At 42.2% G+C, this 19,967-nt stretch overlaps 1 protein-coding gene across 1 annotated transcript in view; it reads left to right on the forward strand.

Annotated features, from left to right (window-relative positions):
• Window positions 1–10,003: 10,003 nt before the first annotated feature.
• Window positions 10,004–19,967, forward strand: part of LOC138106409 (collagen alpha-2(I) chain) — a 39,075-nt gene continuing 29,111 nt past the window's right edge. The window contains exons 1-10 of the mRNA XM_069006967.1: window positions 10,004–10,190; window positions 12,354–12,364; window positions 12,998–13,015; window positions 13,698–13,733; window positions 15,398–15,481; window positions 16,782–16,838; window positions 18,961–19,005; window positions 19,103–19,156; window positions 19,444–19,497; window positions 19,856–19,909. Coding sequence (XP_068863068.1) covers window positions 10,121–10,190; window positions 12,354–12,364; window positions 12,998–13,015; window positions 13,698–13,733; window positions 15,398–15,481; window positions 16,782–16,838; window positions 18,961–19,005; window positions 19,103–19,156; window positions 19,444–19,497; window positions 19,856–19,909 — 483 coding nt within the window. The 5' untranslated portion in view covers window positions 10,004–10,120. The remainder of the gene's footprint in view (window positions 10,191–12,353; window positions 12,365–12,997; window positions 13,016–13,697; window positions 13,734–15,397; window positions 15,482–16,781; window positions 16,839–18,960; window positions 19,006–19,102; window positions 19,157–19,443; window positions 19,498–19,855; window positions 19,910–19,967) is intronic.

Genomic DNA, 19,967 nt, shown 5'->3' on the forward strand with positions numbered 1-19,967 from the left:
TTGCTCCTTTTCCATTCTATGAGACCTTTTGGGTACAAATAATTTAAGAAAATATTTTTGTTTTCAATTTGGATAATCCATGAGGTGATGGTAGCCTGTAGTCCCGGTTCTGTGACCACTGCAGGGGAGGCCAAGCAGCTGCTGAATCAAACCTCCTGAGGCTATCCAGGCTACTCTGACTGCAGCCCTAAGTTATCCAGAAAGGGCATTACACTCTGGACTATCCACAGAGTTCATGTCCTTGAGCTTCACAACAAAACATTCCCTTTTAGTGTACACCAGTTGTGGTCAGCAAAGGAGTCTGCTCCCTCACTGTGTAACCCCACTCTGCACCACTACCTTTCCTATAGGGAAATACTGCCTCAGTTCCACTAAGGACCATGCTAGATTCCCAACACTGTTCCTGAGACATAACCTGTTGGCTTCCTGTGATGAATCCACTGAGATTGGATTCCACCACACTGTTTCAGGAGTGGGGCCTTCATGCACACAGAAATTTCACCAAGACATCCTAGTTCTTAATCATTCTTTCTGTAATTTCTAAAATGATAAAAAATGGAGTAACTGTAAAAATACAGTATAATTTGTAAGACAGCAGACATTTGTACATGCACTTTGCACATACTTGCACTGGGACCTCTTCTGTTCAGATCTTATCCATACACCCTACTGAGCATCTTGTTCTGTGGCACAGATAAAAAGCAAATTTACAAATTAAAATATTCTCCACCATATCTGTTTAGCATCATCAGACTAAGCACAGACAGTTTAACTATTCTCATGTACAGCCTGCTCAGTAATACAGATTCTGTAGACATGATCTTACCTTTCTCAGAGTCCCATGGATGTACTGGGACTGTCAACTACATGAATTTTCCATTCAATTTTTCAAGAGCAGTCTAAGGCATAATTTACTTTTTTTCAAGAAAGATCCAGGAAAAAAAAATTATATCTGCAAATTATATAGGAAACAAAAATTATTTTAAATATACTGTCTCAGTACTGAATTTTTTTTTTAAATTTATGGATTCTATTAACTTATCTGGTTTTATTCTGTGATTCTTGGAGTTGTTCTGTGCAGGGCCAGGAGCTGGACTTCGAAGATCCTTGTAGGGCACTTCTAGCTCAGGATATTCCGTGATTCTGTGACTCTATGTTTAAAGAACCCAGACTTCTTTCAGTATCATGTGGTTTTTTCATTCATAAGTACTTTGGAACCTATCAGGTCAGATCAAAGTGTGTCTAATGCAGTGTCTTGTCTCTGATGGTGACCAATAAAAGACACTAGAAAAAAAAGCAGATATAAGAGATGATATTTTATTAAAGTATTCTCACTGCCTTTAGCTTCTTACGGTGCAGGAGCTACAAGCCTCAATTCTCACCTGAGAATTTGCACTTTGTAGAGTTTCAAGGAGTTCACTGATTTATTGCCTAATATGTCAAATATCCTATTAAAGTTTGATATGTGCAGGTATGCTGTGAAAAAACAGTGGAGTACAGCATTAAAATAAGGCTGCTTATCATCTCACAAGACTATGTAGGAGAACATCAAGGCAAGGTTTTTCAAAGAGAGGAAAACATCGTAGAAGAGAGACTGGAGAGCTGCCACTCTTTATCTATTAGTGGTATTTCCTAACAAGAAAAGTTAGTACTAAGGTATTTTGTGCTGAAGAATGTCAACAACATTCAACAAAATATATTTACATCTGAAGCCAAACAGACTCCAGTAAGGAGACACTTGCATCCTCTCTATTTGCCTGCCCACTGCATCACTTGATAACCTTGTAGCCACTTCAGCACACCTGATGGAAGAATCCGCAAAGATATAAGGATTCTGCAAGTTTCATGAAACTGGCAGGTTAGCTAGAGGGAAAAGGCTAAAATCAGCAACTCCAAGAAGAAAAGGTTTCAGTGTGAGTCCAAACTTATCTGGTTTGGTTTACCAGCTGGCTAATCAGTAGGTCTTAGGTTACAATGTAAGATGTAACCAAAAGGTATATATCCTATTACCATCTATGTAAGCTGTTAAGCAGGGCAGTGTTCTTTATCTTCTCTCTGATAGCTCCCTCCGGAGTGCTATCTCTGGTAATGGGCCATCAAGGTCTCCCAGCATAACTCATAAAATTACATCATCCATTGTGAGATGCCCTGCCCAGGAAGAGGAACCAAACACTTTACCTGGATATAATCTGAGGTCTGGAACACCTGAGGAGCATCAACCACTGGATTCCCAGAGGATAGGAGCTTGACAACCACCACTGGAGAAGGATCTGATTTTTCTACAGGATCACTGCTTTGACAGCACCTCATTCCTCACTCCAACAAGGACTGTAGCTGCCATTTAATTGGACTGCTACCACCACCCTGACCGTCAGGGTATCAGGTTGTACTCTTACTCTGTCACTGTTTCTGTACTATTGCATTTATTTTAATTTTCATATTAAATTGTTTTTCTGACTTGGAAAAACAAGTTTGGTTTCAAACTAGTTTTGCTAGTTTGCTTTCAAACTGGTACACAGCACAAGTATACTGGCTTGTTTGGTGCCAGCATTGGCGTGGGCTGCTTTCTGCCCAGCTGATAGTTGCAGAGGAAGAAGCTGAGCCTAGTGAGAGGAGCAGGTATAGATGTGAGAGGGTAATCTAGGAGAAGGGAGAAGCTGAGGTTTATAGGATGTTTGCCACACCTATTCATCTAAATGTGTGTGAGACAGCATCACACAGAATCCTGCACACAGAATACTCTGAGCTGGAAGGGACCACAAGGACCATTGGATCCAGCTCTTAAGTGAAGAACCCGTGACCTTGGTTTGGTTATGAGCACCATGCTCTGACCAATCTGTTGCAACGTCTGTGGGTTCCGCCCCTCATGCAATCACCGTGGGCTTTTTACAAAACCACATGCTGTTACAATGAACAACAGCCTATTCAACTGTATTAAGTGCTTTTAACAAAGCACAGTCAGCTTTAAAAATGTTTGTAGGGATAAACAACACCATACTGCATGACATTCATTGATGCTTAAAAATGGGAATGTTGAGGTATACAATTTTGGGGAACAGCAACATGTTGTACTCAGCTAAGCCTTATATGAGTGATTTCAACTGTGGGGATTTCACATTTTCCTCTGTGTGAAGTAAAAATATGCCTTAAGTTGTTGTACTCCAATGCTATAACATTTTTCCCTAGTCTGCAGCAGGAGATCTGTTTGTCTCTTCAGTGAATAGGAAACAGAAAGTTGTGAGGACATCCAGAACTAACCAACACATAAGATTTCCTGTGCATTCTCCTTCCAGAATGAGGGATTCAAACTCCACATGAAGCAGAACAGGGATCTGTCTATAGCTGCTGTAGGACATGAAAGCATTTCAGGATGACAAGGGGTGAAAAGTTTTAGTCATGGAAAAGCCTGAACTGACCAGGCAATATTGTTGCTGCATACAACTTAAATCTGCATGCTGTCTCATTTTTCAAAGTAGGATTTAAATGCACTTGAAAATTGCCCCCACTGCCTGTGGGAATTTAGTTGCTTCAGAAGCATATTTCAGTGATGTGCATGGTCTGAAACAGGCCTTTACTTGCACTGCTGCTTATTTTTCACTGTCAGTGTGCATACCAAGTGGTATCCATATAATGAAGGATCAGGCTGAAGGTGCTTCCTTTACTGAGATAGATTTCTTTCCATTAATTATGGGTTATATGCTCTTTGCTGTAGCTGAAAATTATCACTTGATATGGAAAACTACCATTTATTATTATGATAATTGAAACTCAGGATCTGAAGATAACAAAAAGACTGATTCTTTTCCCACCTGCTGTAAACAGTTATAGTTGAGGGTTCTTTTGATGGTTTTGGTTTGGATTTTTTAATTCTAATTGTGGAGCAAACTTTTTCAGTGGTTAATTTCAAGGCAAGATACCAATAATTTGGCAGCTTCCTCTAATATTTCCTGTGTGGTTTCAATTGCAACAGTAATTGTATCAAGCAATAATTAGAGCTCTATATGATACTGTCCATAACAAAGACATCTTCACATGGACCACATACAACCCATGATCATGTTTGCTTGCTTTCAATTACTCCACCGATCTCTACCTCTTACATTTTCCAGTGCAGTCTTGATGCATGCACTTCTGAATTCTTATCATTCCCAAGCCTGTTGAGAACGTAAAGGAATGGATCTAAACTGATCCTCTACAAGTGATGTTCACTGCATTTTTGTTTTCTCTCATACAGAAAATCCTGGAAGTCCCCAGGAGCCGAGGCTCTCTAGATGTCAATTCCCTAAAGATGGAATGCAACCTTTTAATACTGTGATTTGATCCCTATTTCAGCAATATTCTTGCTTGGTATACCAGATTTCATTGCCACATCACCAACTTATTTAGAGTCTGTCTACACACATCCATTAATGTGTGTTCATATAAAAAAAATATTCTCACCAGCATTATGTTAATTTGCTTTACTGGAATTCACTGAGATTGATGAGCATCTCGAAGGACCACCTGGCTTCATTTCATCTCACCTTCTCTTTTAATGGAGAATTTTGATTTCCTCAAGTCAAAATTGTAAGTCTGGCAGATAGAACAGGGGAAAAAAAACAATTAGATGGTTAAAGCTGATTTTTTTTAAGTTAAAAATTGTGTTCTATGGTTTAAATACTTGTGAGATACACAACTATAGTAAATATTGGCCTGGCTCTGCTGTTACTGAAGTCAGTGTGAGTTTTCATTGTATTATCTGAGTGAGAACAGAATCAGAGACTGGGTGGAAGGATGTTTATAACAGACATGCAGGTTTAGAGCTTTACTAAATGAATTAGAGGTGAAGTCCAAATGATCTTAAAAAAATAAGGTTTTAAAATTAGCTTTCAGATGTAAATAAGTTAGAATATTAATAATTTCATTATTTTATTGGATGACTTTCAGTGTAACAGAGCAATAGATTGAGTTGATAATAACATGAAAAGAGGTCAATGTGTCCTGAGTGTATTTAAACATGATGAAGTGGTTTGGCTCCAGTAACAACCAACTGAGCCTTCTATCAACAGGTGAACTAGGCCTTTGTTTTGACCTCCTCAATCCCTAAATGTGTAACCTTTGAGGAAAAAAATAAGAAAAGAAAAAAAAGAGGAAAAAAAGATATATACTTTAAATAAGTTAAACACCACCCAGAAAGCTCATTGACTGCTGCTGTGGAGGTTTACCCCTTTTGAGAAGAATAACTAGACATCTCAGTTTCAGTAAGGCAGCCTTGAGTCATCCTTGTTTGCTTTTGCTTAAGTATAATTGAGGAAAAATTTCCATTAAATTTGTCTACTGATCCCTCTAAGAGCACTCCCCCAAGGGCTGCCTATCAGTTGCTCCTTTTTGAGAATTCACAACCATTAATCCTGCTGAGACTAATGGATGATGATTTATTTCAGACACTAGACAGTCACTGGGGAAGAGAAACAAAATGAAGCAGCTACCATAGCTGTTCACATAGAACCTGTTTATTTCCCATCAAAAGTCAGTTTGTTGGAGTACCTCTCAAAAGCCAATTTAAATGATTCTAAAAGAACTGTCTGAAAATATCAAAGAAGTATTAGAAGTCAATGGCTATGAGCTGTTTGCCCAACATTCGTGCTTCCTTACCATTTACTGGCACCCTATGGACTCCATCTAAATTATGATCCACGGAGCAGCCAAGTCATGGCTCTGTGTACCTGTGCCACATTCTTAGATCTATGGGTGCCTTTAGTCCTATATGGGAACAGTAGGACTGGCCACAGGAGCCTTAGCATATCCCACCCTTCAACACAGGGTACAGAGGACTGCTGGAAGTTACTTGCAGTATCTTGTCTCTCCTCATGATTTTTCTGTAAGAGCATAGCACAACCTTTTTTGTTTTTCTTTTTTTTGTTGTTTTGTTTAGTTTTGGTTTGTTTGTTTGGGTTTGGTTTTGGTTTTTTCTTTTTTTTTTTTTTTAACTACGCAGTCAAGAAGGAAACAGCAAGCATGACACAATGAGTTGTGGTGAGGGAGATACATGGTACCACTTCCATATTTTCTCCACTGACAAAGTACTAGTCTCCTTGCTGATGCAAGATACTGACTAACCAAGCTGAGATGTGGAGTTCAGAATCATAAAAAATTCTGTTAAAGATGGCTCTAAGGAAGATGATATGTCTGCCCAGCCGACACAAGCAAAACTATCCAAGGTTCCACTTACTGCTGCATTAAATCATAGAGACCCTCATATATCCATTTTACCACAAAAGGAAGACTGAAGCCAGACCATGTCACTGAACCAGCCCCAGTACTAGAAGTAGTCCCCCTGGGAAACTACTTCCCTCAGGCACCTTTTCTGTTCACCCATTATTGCTGTATGGTTGGGCATGCATCCATTGTTGAACAAATGTTACAGTTTTCATCTTTTTTTTTGTCTGTATTCTAATGATTTTTCAAAATAATGAGAAATAAATCTGGGTTGACATCACCTGGAAACTCCTCTCTTTTAAAGCCTGCCCTAACAGCAAAATTTGCAGAGGATTTTTTTTATTATCATGAAAATTTCAATTTAAATTGTGCCATAGGCATTGCTGGCTTTAGTGTGAAATAATTCCTTTAAACAGCTATGATCCAAAGGGAAAAAGAATTCTTAGATGCTTACTTGTTTAAGCTGGCTGATCAAATCAATTCTGGCATGCTAATGGCTCCAAAAGCTTTCATGTTACTTCTGTTACTTCAGAATTACTTGTACTAATAATGATATTTGCATGCTAGCAAACATTTGCAATAATTGTACTTTATGGAAAAAGTATTGCTGACTTCACACTATAGAACCAAAGTCACTAGACACTACCTTTTTAAGGAAATACTTTTTCTTCTTTCCCCCAGGTTTCTAAGATTATTTTTGCATGCTTAGGTAGAGAAGATGAGCATTGTAGCCTGTCTTCACAACAGAAACTGTGACGGTGTCTGTATGAAAGGGATTCCCTGCAGGAAGGTCAGCTTAATAGGACTTTGTCACTTACCCTAAAATCATTTGGTGTGGCTTGAGTTACTGCTGATGCTAGAGGGAAAAGAGATTCTTCTTTTTCCTTCCTCATCTTTCCTTGAAATACAAAGACAACAGACAGCTCAAAGTGAAGAAAAGAGCCAAGGACTCCTCCATAGGTTCTGAAGGTCAGGTAACGTATCTGGGACTGTTGCGTCAAAGCTGTCGGTCCTACACAATTTCAGTTATGGATTTTTCAGCAAGGTGGGTTGCTGAAAAGAGACTAACATGAGAAAAGAGCCATATCAATGAATTATTCTTCTGCATCTCTTTTTTTCTATCCACATGCACCAATCCTGAAATGGCTGGAGCATACCAAGAATTTATCTCTTTGGAAGCCAGAGGAGTCTCATACCATCTCAACTGCTTTTGTGTGTTGCTCAGCTTCTGGCTCCATGTCTCCCTCAGCCACCTGCTTTATGGGAGACATGGTAATTGAAAATCCACATCTTTGCAGAGGTTTTCCATTCTTTGGGGTGGGGGCTTGTCCTTCCTGCATGAAACTTCATGGGTAGGATGGATGGGAATAGTGGCTTAGTTTGATTTGGTCAGGATACATGTGTCTGCATCCTTGCACCTTCCAAGTACTTCACTAATAGAAAAGGGCTATAATTTATTGAAAATGTGCATAAAATAGGTTTATACATATGCAGTTTGGACAGGTTTGTCTCAGAAGTCTCTAATTACTATTATAATCAGTCAATAACTGTTCTGCTGATGCAGCAGAGTCAAAATGAAGAAAAACTGGCTATAGAGTCAATAACTGATTTCAAGGAACAAGTTTGGATAAAACCAAACTGTTCACTGAAAGTGATGTCAGGAAATACCTGGACTTGAGCCACAGTGCTTTGGGTCTAATTTATTTATTATTTTAACTTGTTTGAAGCTCACTGAGCTACTTTAGGTTTATGCTGGTATAAACTTAAAAGCAGTTATCTTCACTGTCCAGGTTAATTTTAAATCCTTCTTGGTCTAATTTGATACCATTCACATGAAAGATAATCTGAAAGAATACTCAAGTACCGTTTATGCCATATACTTTTATTACAATGTTTCAATCACATCATTTGTTGTGCTACCATTTTGTGGTCAGACACACTTCATTGGATCACCTTTTCCTAATGCTGTGGATTTTCCTATCCAAACTGCAGGCTTTTCCATTTCATCCGGATTCTTGACAGCGAGGAACTGTCCTGTCCACGGAGGCAACTTCAGGCAGGCTGTCCAGCTGGGAACGACTGGCTTGCCCGGACACTCGCGGATGCATGGCACAGGGATGCTGCTTTCGGTGCTGGCAGTGCCCCTGAGACACAACCTCCGTGGGGTCCTCGCTCAGGTGCACATCCATGACCCATGCTTTCTGCTTTCTGTACACGTCCCCCCGAAAGCAGCTGATAAATAGGGGCTGGATACACCCCCGGCACCTCCCCTAAGACAGGCTGAGGGCGAGACGACCCTCTTGGCTGCGGGGTGGTCAGGAGGCGGTGCCAACCTGCTGTCGGGAGCCCTCCCCCGCCCTCCGCCGCGGCTTTCCCGGGGGCTGTGGCTGCTCGCTCCTGTGCCTGGGCAGGATCCGCCTGCTCGGCGGCCCCCGGCTGGGGGAGGGAAGGGGAGAGAGGACGGGCGCTCCCCCTGGCTTTTCCGCCCCGGAGAGGTCCCCCCCACCCTGAGGCGGGGCTGCTATTTGCCTTCGCCATTACCTCTGCCCGGGACTCCGTTCGGCGAGAGGAGGGGGCCTGGGAGGGGACGGCTGCCCTCCTTGGAAGAGCCCCTGGGCGGGGAGGGGGGCTGGCCGCGGCTGCTGCTTGGCCTGGTCGGAGGCACCACGTCAGCTCCCCACAGCCGCGGGGGCCGCGATGGGCGACCCCAAGTGACTGCAGCCCTGACCCCGGTCCCGGGGCAGAGGAGCGATGGGGCGGCGCTGCCCGCCGCAAGGGGCGGCCCGGCGCCGCCGGCCCTCGGGGGCACAGCGCGGGCAGCTCCTCTCACACCCACCCCGGCCCCCTCCCCCGGGAAGGGAGAAGCCGTCTGCCGGGCAGACGTGGCAGGCAAGCCCGCCAGCTTTCCCTAGCTGGGTGGGCGGATGGCCGTCGCGAAGGGGAGCTGCCGGGAGTGCCCATCCTCCTCCCTGCACCCGGAGAGTCCCGTTCAGCGGGCCGGGAGGCGGGGAGCGCTCGGGGCGGTGGCTGCGGGGCGCCCCGGGCTCCCCTCGCACACACACACTGCCTGAGCGGCCGCGAAGCCGGGAGGGGAGACTGGCAGGGCTCTGGCGGGAGATGCTTCCCCGGGGAGAGCGAACCGCCGGGACGCGAACGGGCTCCGCCGCGGGCTGCGGGCGGGCTGCGGGCGGGCTGCGGGCGGGCTGCGGGCGGGCTGAGGGGCTGTCGGTGTCCCCGGCACCCGCTGTCCGCGGGAAAACGCCAAGGGCGCGGGACCGGAGTGACCGTGCTAGAGGGGTCGTGCTAGGAGATGGGGAGAGCGTCGCCTTTTGCCTTTGGTTGCAGTGGGACTGCGGAGAGAGGCTGAGCTGGGATCCAGCCGCGTCCCAGCTGCCCCGGCCGCTTCCCCGCGGGGCGGGAGGTGCCGCAGGCCCTGGACAGCTCCTGCTTTGAACGCCGTCGGGGCGCTGCCAGCCGGCTGCCCGGCGAGGCTCCCGGCCGCACTCCCAGAAAAGCGGGGCGAGAGGGGCGTGGGACGGCTGAGGGGAAGGGAAAAAAAAGGGAAGAAAAGGAAAAAAAAAAAAAAAAAAAAGAGACGACGAGTCAGATTTTCCTTCCGAAAGCCTCAGTGTCCACGTCCTCAAAGCATGGAACCAATTTAGCGTCGCCGCCCCCCCGCCGCTGCCGCTGCCAAGGCTGCTGTGGAGGGCTGGAGACACGGGGCACGTGACAGCCGGGGCGGTGCCGGGACCCTCCTGCGGTATAAGTAGGGCGGACCGGGGCTGGGTTAATTTAGCGTCCCGGGCAGCAGGTTTCTGCTAAGGTTGGAGTTACTCCTCGAGACTGTATGCCTGCGTCCCACAGGCGATAGCTAACCAACCGACTCGGCACCACAAGGAGTCTGCATGTCTTGCAACTAGACATGCTCAGCTTTGTGGATACACGGATTTGGTTGCTGCTCGCAGTAACTTCATACCTAGCAACAGGCCAACGTAAGTGCTTTCTGCTTGTTTGTGACAGGGGTGGTGGCAGGGGTGGCTGTCCGGCTTTGTCCCGACCCTCTGTGCTTTGTCCCGACGCCCGCCCCACGCACGGCAGTCTGCGGGGAGTTGCCGCTTCCCAAGCGGTAGAGACCAGCTCATAAACTGCCACCTCCCTCCCAGATCAGAATCTAGATTCTTTCTTTCCCTCAGAAAAAGATGGCAAATGACCAACGAGATCTCCATCTACGGAAAAAAAAAAAAAAAAAAAAGAAAAATTAAAAAAAAGGGACAACCTCCCCCCCGCCCCGCCCCAGCCGGGCTCATAGGAGGACGCAAAGCCTCATCTCCAGCGCAGATGCTGGGAGGACATACAAATGCGGGCTGGGAGGAGAGTGCTTGCGGCGAGCGGAAGAACCCAGGCTGCACTTCTGTGAGACTTCAGGCGCGCTTTCCGAAGCAGGGAGCCGGGGGAAGCGGGAGAGCAGCGGCTCATCCATCCCTGCCCTCCCTCCGAGGGGCTCCCAGCGGGGCCCGCTCCCGCTCCGCGCGCGGGGCGCCCCCTGCGGGCCGCTCGGGGCGCGCTCGGAGCCGGCGCGGCGGGCGGAGCTGCCCGCGGCCCGGGACGCTCCCACACGCTGAGCCCGCCGGGCTCCGGGGAGGGGAGGACCGTATGGGGCGGGAGGAGGGAGTCAGGGAAGGAGCAGTGCTCCGCGCTAGTGCGAAAAAGGAGCGAGTGCAGCTCTCCGCCTCTCGCTGGATGAGGATGTAGTGCTCCGTCATCGCAGTGAGCGAAGCGCACCCCCCCCATCCGCACACACACCCCACACACTGAGTTGGGAGGGAAACGCGCCCCGCCACTCGGCTGGGGGCGAAGCGGAGCCTTCCTGCGAGGTAGCGCCCTGTGAAGGATCCTCCGAGCCCCTGGCCACCGTGGCTTTGATCCAGGGTTTGGCCGCGTTCCAGGGCGGAGGCGGGAGGGAGCAGCCGTGCGCTGCTGCCCGCTCCTGGCTCTGGGAGCCCCCAGGAAGATGCTCCCCCCCGAAAGGTGCCCCGGGTCGGCCTCGTCGGGGCGGGGGGCAGCGGCGGGGCCGTTCTGGAGGGGCGTTCTGGGGACATCCGCCCAACCCCGGCCTTGGCAAAGGAGACGGAGCGGTTCGTGTAGGGGTCCCCGAACACGGCCGCCCCGCGCTTCCTGCACGGAATTTGGGTGGGCGCCATTGTCACCGGCACCTGGGGGCAGTAACGGCTTTATGTTGGGTTAGCACAGGCAGTCTGTGTGTACTGCGGCGGAATTCCAGTGCTTTCAGCATTTCAGCACTGTTACCTTTTTCTGGACTGCACGAATCATCGGAATTTAGTGTGCTCATACATTGCCAAAGTGACACGTCGTGGAAAAACATCCAACAGCCTATTAGTTAGTGGTGCTATTAAATTGCTGGCAGTTAAGTGTGATGTGAGACTCTTTTTATAGTGAGTTTGAGACAAAATAGATTTTTAATTTCTTGAAATTAAGGAACTCAGAAAAATTGTATCTCCAGCTAGTGAAAAAAGAGCTTACTCACACTTAGTAGTACATAACATACAGAGATAGTTATTTGTAATTTGGCGTTAAATAGCTTCAAACTGTTCCCTGTTACACAGTTTTACAGGAAATTGTGGAAATAGGGATTTTGGCTAGAACCATTCCCCATAAAAAGTGGGATTGGGTCATTTATATTATAAAGTTTCAGGTTACTCCTACAATTTAATATCTTCACACATGACAGTCTGCATGGGGTTTATTAATCTCTTGCATGAACACATATATGATAATACATAGGTGTGGGGGTTTTTCTATGGAGCTATGTTTAAACATGTTTAGAGCAGGTTTATAGTTGATATCTGCCTTTTTACTGTATCAGCCATATTACTTGTCTTGATTTCATTAGCAAGTTCATTTTGAATTTGAAATACAGGGCGATTTCACCCGTGAGTCCTTCCAATCTAAGATAATCATCTTAAAATAAGAACTTACATTAAGAAAATGTTTATTGCATTAAGAAAATCAGCAAAATTTCATCTTGAATAAAAAGCAGCAAATTTAATTTTTAATTTAAAGCAAGTTTAAAATTTTAAACTTATAAAATATTTGATATCTAATTATCTCTTTTTTTCTTTCCCTTCTGTTTGCAGATGTGAGCGAGGTCAGTATAATTTTTTAAATCTAATATGTAACGTTCCAATTAACAGGCTAGGCTTTGCTTCTTGTGGCAGTATTATTTTCTAACATTTACTCCCAAGATGGTCATGGAAAAGTGGTGATTAAATCCTGAAGGCACTGCCTGGAAAGGTACCCACCCCAATTTCACAAGTGGGATGGCCTTTTTAAGAGACTGCCTTCATAGGTGTAGAGACCATGAGGGGAAAGTAACGGAGCAGTGCTGTTTGGACATTGTACCTGGCAGTTTGGATTGGAGATAGCTCTACTTTAAAGCCAGTTTTACAGTCTAAATTTCATTGCACAGTAGGATTATGAAAGAGCTCAGGTGTGACTTTTTTTTTTTTAAATTCCAGTATTTTAGGCTGTACCAGTTATAAAGTTGTCAGTCTTCAACACAACATTTTAATACCGTTACGTGCATCTTTCCTATATATAACTAGCCTTCAAAGGCTAATTTTAAATAATTTTAAATCACAGAGCATAGTTAAATATACTGTATTGACAAAAAGTATACTTCTGTAAGAAGATGAGTCTAAGTATATGCATTATTTTAGTTTAAAATACTGGCAGAAACTAACTTTTTTTTTTTTAATTCTCTTCTTTATTTTTTTTCCAGGCACCTGCAGGGCGGAAGGTAAGCATTTTTCTTTTTCTTGTGTGTAAATGAACATGATATCAGGTAGTCTTCAGCAGATTAATATTTTGTTGAATATTGGATGAAAGTAAAATTGACTATGTTGATTATTTTCAGTGTTCTCTGAAAATAGCTGTAGTGCTGAGATGAATAGGTAGTAAAAAGGAGAGAACAGTCAATGTTGCATCTTAACACCAGGGTAAATTCAAATATTGAATTAAAGGTGCTTTACCTATGAGCAGAACTAAGCCTACCAAGACCTGAATGGCATCAAAGTATCATTCTTATTTAAATTAGAGTTCCTTTGGAAAGACTTACATGAATTGAATAGTACAACAGTATCCACACAGGTCTAAAAGGCAAAATAGATTCTATATTATTTCTAAAAGTTACTGCAGTTAAACTAGAACTAGTTATTTAGTAGAAAAAAAACCAGTTTTGCAAGTACTTCAGTGGTCTGTGCAGTGACAGTTTAATTCACACAATAGTGGCAGTGGCTAATCTATTTCCAGTAGATTATTGCAGACAAAAATATGCTGTCTGTGGAAAATAGCTGTTGAACCTCTATGTGCAGCCTTCTTTTCCTTTTAATGTACAGTAATTATTCTTAATGTATCTGTTTCCCTGTATTGTCCTGGAAAATGTCCATGGTAACTCATTAAGTGTTACTTTCTTTCGGCAGGGCCCTAGAGGAGACAAAGGGCCACAGGGAGAAAGGGTAAGGAATTCGATTGACATTTACTTGTGATCCTTGAACAGTAGTTGTTGGAAGACCAGTAGGAAAAAACTAAGTTCAAGCATTGCTGTGAGATTAAATGATTCTACCCGTAGAAGCTTGCATGTACAATTTCATTAAAAAGAAAAAACAAATTACCTATGTACCAAATTCTGCCGTGGCAATACTTCATCAGCCTAATTGTGGTCATTGTGCCTGAACAGATGTGATTGAAATCATAGCACAGCCTAGCTCTTCAAGTGATGATTTGAAAAACATTTTTCCAGCTGCTCACAGTAGAAATAATGCATAGAAATGCAGAGGGAAAAGTTGACATGTAAAGATGCAATCTTTGAACAATATGGTGTATGGTTAAGCTCTCTACATAAAACCTGAATAGACTAAGCCAGTTTTGAAGATCGTTCATTACCTGTGCCTCCAATGATGTTTTGGAAAAGCTCTTTTCTTGGCAGCTGGGCATTTGTTATCTAGCTTCTGCCAGTCAAAGTGGATGCTGCTAAAGTATACTGCTAAAGGCTCTACTGTAAAAGTAACCATAAATAAGGACAGTTGAATAATTTAATTGTAATTTTTGTTCATATTGCTGATATCTGCTTTTTTGGTTTGCTTCTGCATCATTGCTGCTTTTTGTAAAGTGGTATTCTGAAATTCACATACTTATCTGGGTTGTGTGTAGTTACATGTCTTTTTTTGTATCTTTTGAAAATGAAAATGCTGTAGTACTGATGAGGGAGCTCTTGAAGATTTCTGAGATCATGGTATGCTGAAAAATGTAATGGAAGCTATTAGGAGGACTATATCTGTGTGGTCAGCTGGATATTTGCTTTGGGCTGCCACTAACTAAATTTGTTTAATGAAACTAGATGTTTTCTTTGTTCTGAAGGCAACAAGCCTAATTTTGCCTTTTTTGAAATCCATTTATTATGGATTTAATTTAGTACTGAACTGGGTCCAAAATACTCAACAAATTAAATACCTCTCATCAATTACCATGATGCCAAAACTTGACCACCTTTGTGTATTGAGGATGAAAGAATGTAAGGACAAATGTTACCAGACTGAACACAGATGATTTCAACCTGTTGTAAAAGAAGTTCTGACAGTGGTAGCAGAGGGACAGTATCAAAATTCTGTAGAAGAGCACTGCTTAATTTTAATTGGATTTGCAATTGTACCAGCAAACAGTCTATACTGATTAAAAACTGACCTTGGACTAACTCTGGATTCATGTTAATTCATATCAGTAGGGCTGACCTTTTCAAATCCTCAGCTGGTCAAATTTTAGGCTCTCAGGATCTAACAGGCTGTGTGGGTCCACATGGATCACTTGGGGTTCCTAAGTCCAAAGTTTGTCACTTAAAGTGAAACTCCCCAGTTTGGAGATAACGTTTTGGTAGCATAAATCCAATATTGCTCCCAAAAATCTCAAATATGAAGCTCCAGTATGTATCTGATACAAGGTGTAGCAAGGTAACATAAAATCAGACTATGCTTATTCTCTCAATATTTATTGAAATCCTTAACCGTGCATATATAGCGCTGCTGTGGGGTGTGCTGTGGGTGCCTGGTTGTTAGTGAAGTTACCACATCAGAGATTTCTTCAGCCACTTCTAATTTTCACTGGATAATTCTCTTTTTAACTCTAGGGTCCACCAGGTCCACCAGGCAGAGATGGTGAAGATGGTCTACCAGGTCCTCCAGGGCCCCCTGGTCCTCCAGGTCTTGGCGGAGTAAGGCATCCAAACTTTCTATTACCAGAACTCATAAGCTGTGCTTTGTGACCAAGATGAAATTTATATCTTCTGAAAAACACTGTTGTTGAATTGAAGAGTGGAAGAAACATTCTCTTGCGAGCCGTAAGATGGTCCCAGTTCCAGTGGAACTGTCCTTGGGGTGTATATACTCCATGGAAAATTTGGATTCTGTATTCAACAGGGACTTAGGGAGAAGAGCAAATCAACCCTGTTATTTAGCATTAAATTTACACAGTGATAATGTGTATGGGTTGGGAATCAACTAAATGAAACCAGTGCTGTTAAGTAGATGGGGGAAAAGAAAGCTTTGTGGTTTGATTCAAGAGACAGCAACTGCATTGGAATAAGCTGAAGAAGACAATTCCTTAAGCAAAAAATCAATTGAAAGTTCTGCAGAATTTTAGACTATTGTACGTTAGAATTTTTTCTTTTTCTCTGTATTCATACTGCAGAACTGTAAATGGGCTGTTGTGTACACACTTTGTGCACAAGTGTCCATCATGCACTCTCTGCAGAATGCTGGATTTAACTCTTTGCTTGACATTAGCTTGCACAGGGAGCATGAAGACATAGACAGTGCTGTATTGATCAAGTTTATTAAGTCCTTCTGCATGGAAGAATGCTCTTTTGACTTCAATGTGAACAGCAATAGTTTATTTTGCTGGTTCCAAATATCAAACTGTTTTCATTAATTTTTCTTATTTTAATTACGTTAATAGAACAAGCAAGAAAAGGGGTTTTGATTGTGTTGTGGAGAAGCTTTTTCCATTTTGATAAAATATCAAAAATCCATTGCAGTATTTCTGAGGCTGCATGTTCCTCAGATGTTTCTGAAGGGCCCACTTCATGCAATAGTTACTCAGGGCTGGTACATGAATTTTACTTACACATATTTTTTCACTGCTTTGCTTAACTTCCCTTATTGGAAATTAGGCAGAATAATTTGAGAGTTTCAAGAAAGCTTTCAATTTTAAATGAGCACTGAATTTACATTCCTCATTTTCAGTTCACACTATTGCAATGCCTCTCTGTCACTTGTGCAGAGATATTTAGGTTTGAAAGGGCCTTCCCAATAAAATCAAGTCTTTTTGGAAACAAGTGAATAGAAATGTATTTATAATAGGGTTGTATTTACTGAGTTATATATATGCTGCTTTAACGAACTCCATAGCAAGTATAACAAATCAGATTATATTTACATGTAGAATGTTGATTAAAAATACTTTTTAAAGTAAAATTTTTAGTATTTTCATTTCAACCTTTCTATTACCTACAGAACTTCGCTGCTCAATATGATCCATCTAAAGCAGCAGATTTTGGCCCAGGACCTATGGTAGGTATATGACATAGCACACTTGATAACTCGCATGAATAATGTGTTTAGGATTTTCCTTTGACACTAATTCAGCTGTATTAATGAAAAAAATAGTGTTAAAATTAGTGATTTGATCATCTGTTGACTCAGACTGGAAACTGATCCTTTAATTTATGATGATGTAAAGTGTTTTAAATAGTCTTAGGACTTGAAGTATGGTCTTGGATCTGTATATTCATCTCCAGTATAGCACTGCTGGGTCTTGTCTTTAACTCTGTTTGTTGACCACACTTCTATGAGTCAATTAATCAGTCTCACAATCTGATGTTAGATAACACATCTACTTTGATATAGTATTACTTTACCCATATTGAGACAGAAAATTATGTTTTATGAATGAGATTAACTGTAAAGCTGCTCTCTAAAACAGACACAGGCCTAAAAAGTAACTCAGTACCTTGTCTCCATTTGGTGATAACTTTTCCTCCATGGCTGTACAACTCTCTTGATATCCTTGGATTGCACAGATTTTTTAGGAAATGGGCTACCACATTTGGTTCTCAATATCTGAATGTTAGTACTTGGTACTATAAGGCTATTCTGAGGACTACTAAGAATATAGCTCACTGTTATACTATGAACAAATGGAATTTAAGGGCTCTCTTGCCTCTCCATAGGAATTTCTAACCCTTCCATATGTTAGCAAATATTTTCAGTGTACATAGATAGCAGAATATGGGTTAAATTCACCACACATGCTGACGTCACAGACAGTGCATCTGATGGGTGAGCAGCAGGATGAAGGATGACCAGGGTTATTCTTGGTCAAGTGCTTGTCTCCACTTCCAAAAATACTCTAATATTACAGGGATTTTGGAAAATACTTTGGCATCCATTTAGTTATGAAATATAGGAAAATAGGAGTACCTTTAATCAAGTTCTGCCCTCAGTGTCTGATGATTATTCAGAAAACGTGGATGAGGGTTTATTTGAGGTGTCACGATTTCCAAGTTCCAATTTTTGAGCCAGTTAGGTTCATTTGACAGAAACAGCAGTAGAATATACCTATTTTGAGGAAATTTTAAGTTTCACAAAGAATATGTAAAAGATTGTGAAGGGAAAAATATTTATGGAATATAAGTTGTGAAGAAATTAACAGGATTTATGCAGCACATACGATTCAGACTAGAAACAGTTACTTTTCCTAGAACTACTGCATGTGTTCATATCCACAACATTGCTTTAACTTTCATGAGTAAATGCCTGGAATTAGTATGCATTTATTCCTCTTTATAAAAGGTATTCAGTCTTATGGGAAAGCTACATAAGCCATTGAAAAGTTGGCATATGATTTTAATCTTGTAATGAGAAAATCTAAAAGACTTTCCAAGAAAGTTTTAAAACCAATTAAAAACATAATGATTTCTGTTGAAACATCTCCTAAATCATTTGTTTGGACTGTACAAGTCCAAGTTAAATTTTGGTTCGCAATTGTTTGCTTGCTTAGTAAATCTTAAAATCATAAGCTGTTAAGAGAGAGCACTAATCTGCAGAAATTTCCTTTTTAGGAGTGATTTTCTGACCCTGTTTTTTCAAGATGTATGTAAATTCTAAATAATGTCAAGGAGAGTATATTAGTGACTTATTTTGCAAGTGAAATGAAGGAAATTTAATCAAAACCAGAAAACAATGAAATATTTAGATAGAAATAGATCATTATTGGAAATAGATGTGTACACAATATGTGTAAGAGGCTTTCATAATGCATTATGACCCTCATCTTTAAACTCTGGATGTTTCTGCACAGGAAGGGTAGAAGGAAGAATTCACTAAAGAATGAACCAGTTCACTTGCTAACAAGCCAGAATAGATTAAGAAACCTAATCATAAAGTTCACAGCCATAATGGTACATTCCTAACCATTGCACTGGATTCTGGCACTGGTTTGTTGCCATTGGAAGATGTTTGCACTTGGACTGCCTGAGCAAATTCATGCAGATCTCTTAACTTCCTCTGACTTCATTTGAACATTGCACTGTGATGCTAACCAGTATTCTAGGAATGCTGAGAATTGGTGTTATAGATAAGTTTTATATAATTGTCACCTTTTTAAAAAGGTTTTGTAATTTTTCTTCCCTAGGGTTTAATGGGACCCAGAGGCCCACCTGGAGCATCTGGACCCCCTGTGAGTACCAGTCTTATCTCTCCTACTGACATTGACATACCTGTAAAATTACAAATTATCTTGTTTGGAAACTAAAAATATCTCCCTTATTTTCTAGGGTCCTCCTGGTTTCCAAGGCCTTCCTGGTGAGCCTGGTGAACCTGGTCAAACAGTAAGTACAGCTTTCATGTACAGACACTGGAATAGCACACCAAAGTAGGCTTGTAATGCTTAGGCCCCTTTCTCCTATCCATGTGCACTTCTTTGAATGTTTGGAAACTCCTGCTTGATCCTGTTACAGAAACAGAGCTAAACACTAAGATTCAGGCTCTCTCCAATTGGAATCATAAACTGCAAAGTCAGTTAGTCTCCAACTACACCCCAACTCAAGTCAGAAAACAGTGGGAAGATATATGTGAAGAATGATGCTTTAAGTAATCCTCAATCTATTTTTAACAGGGTCCCCAGGGTCCTCGTGGTCCCCCTGGTCCTCCAGGAAAGGCTGGTGAAGATGTAAGTTGTTATTAAATGTCTCTCATCTCTTTTGGGGTGGTGATTCAAGTCTAGCAACCACGTTATTGTTAAGCTAAGAATTCTATTGACCATATTTTTTACATTGTTAAATAAATAAGTCCCTGAATTAATTATTTTATGGTACAAGAGATGCAGTAGGTTGGGAATGTACAGAAAATCAGATAACTTCCAAACCACTCCAAATATATTAAACTTCCTGAATACAGGGAGAAGAAAACTTGAAAGTTAATGGTCTCCCAGTATTTATGGAAAAAGAGAAGCCTTGCCAATGTATTTTCTTTTTTCCTAATGGTTTGTGTTGATATCCTCCTTAGTGCATCTTTATTGCATTTTTTAGGGTCACCCTGGCAAACCTGGAAGACCTGGTGAGAGGGGTGTTGCTGGCCCTCAGGTATGTAGTGATCCACTGAATATGGTACAAACCAGTTCACTAATCAATGAAACCTAAC

Source organism: Aphelocoma coerulescens, chromosome 2, assembly GCF_041296385.1.
Source record: "Aphelocoma coerulescens isolate FSJ_1873_10779 chromosome 2, UR_Acoe_1.0, whole genome shotgun sequence".
NCBI lineage: Eukaryota > Metazoa > Chordata > Aves > Passeriformes > Corvidae > Aphelocoma > Aphelocoma coerulescens.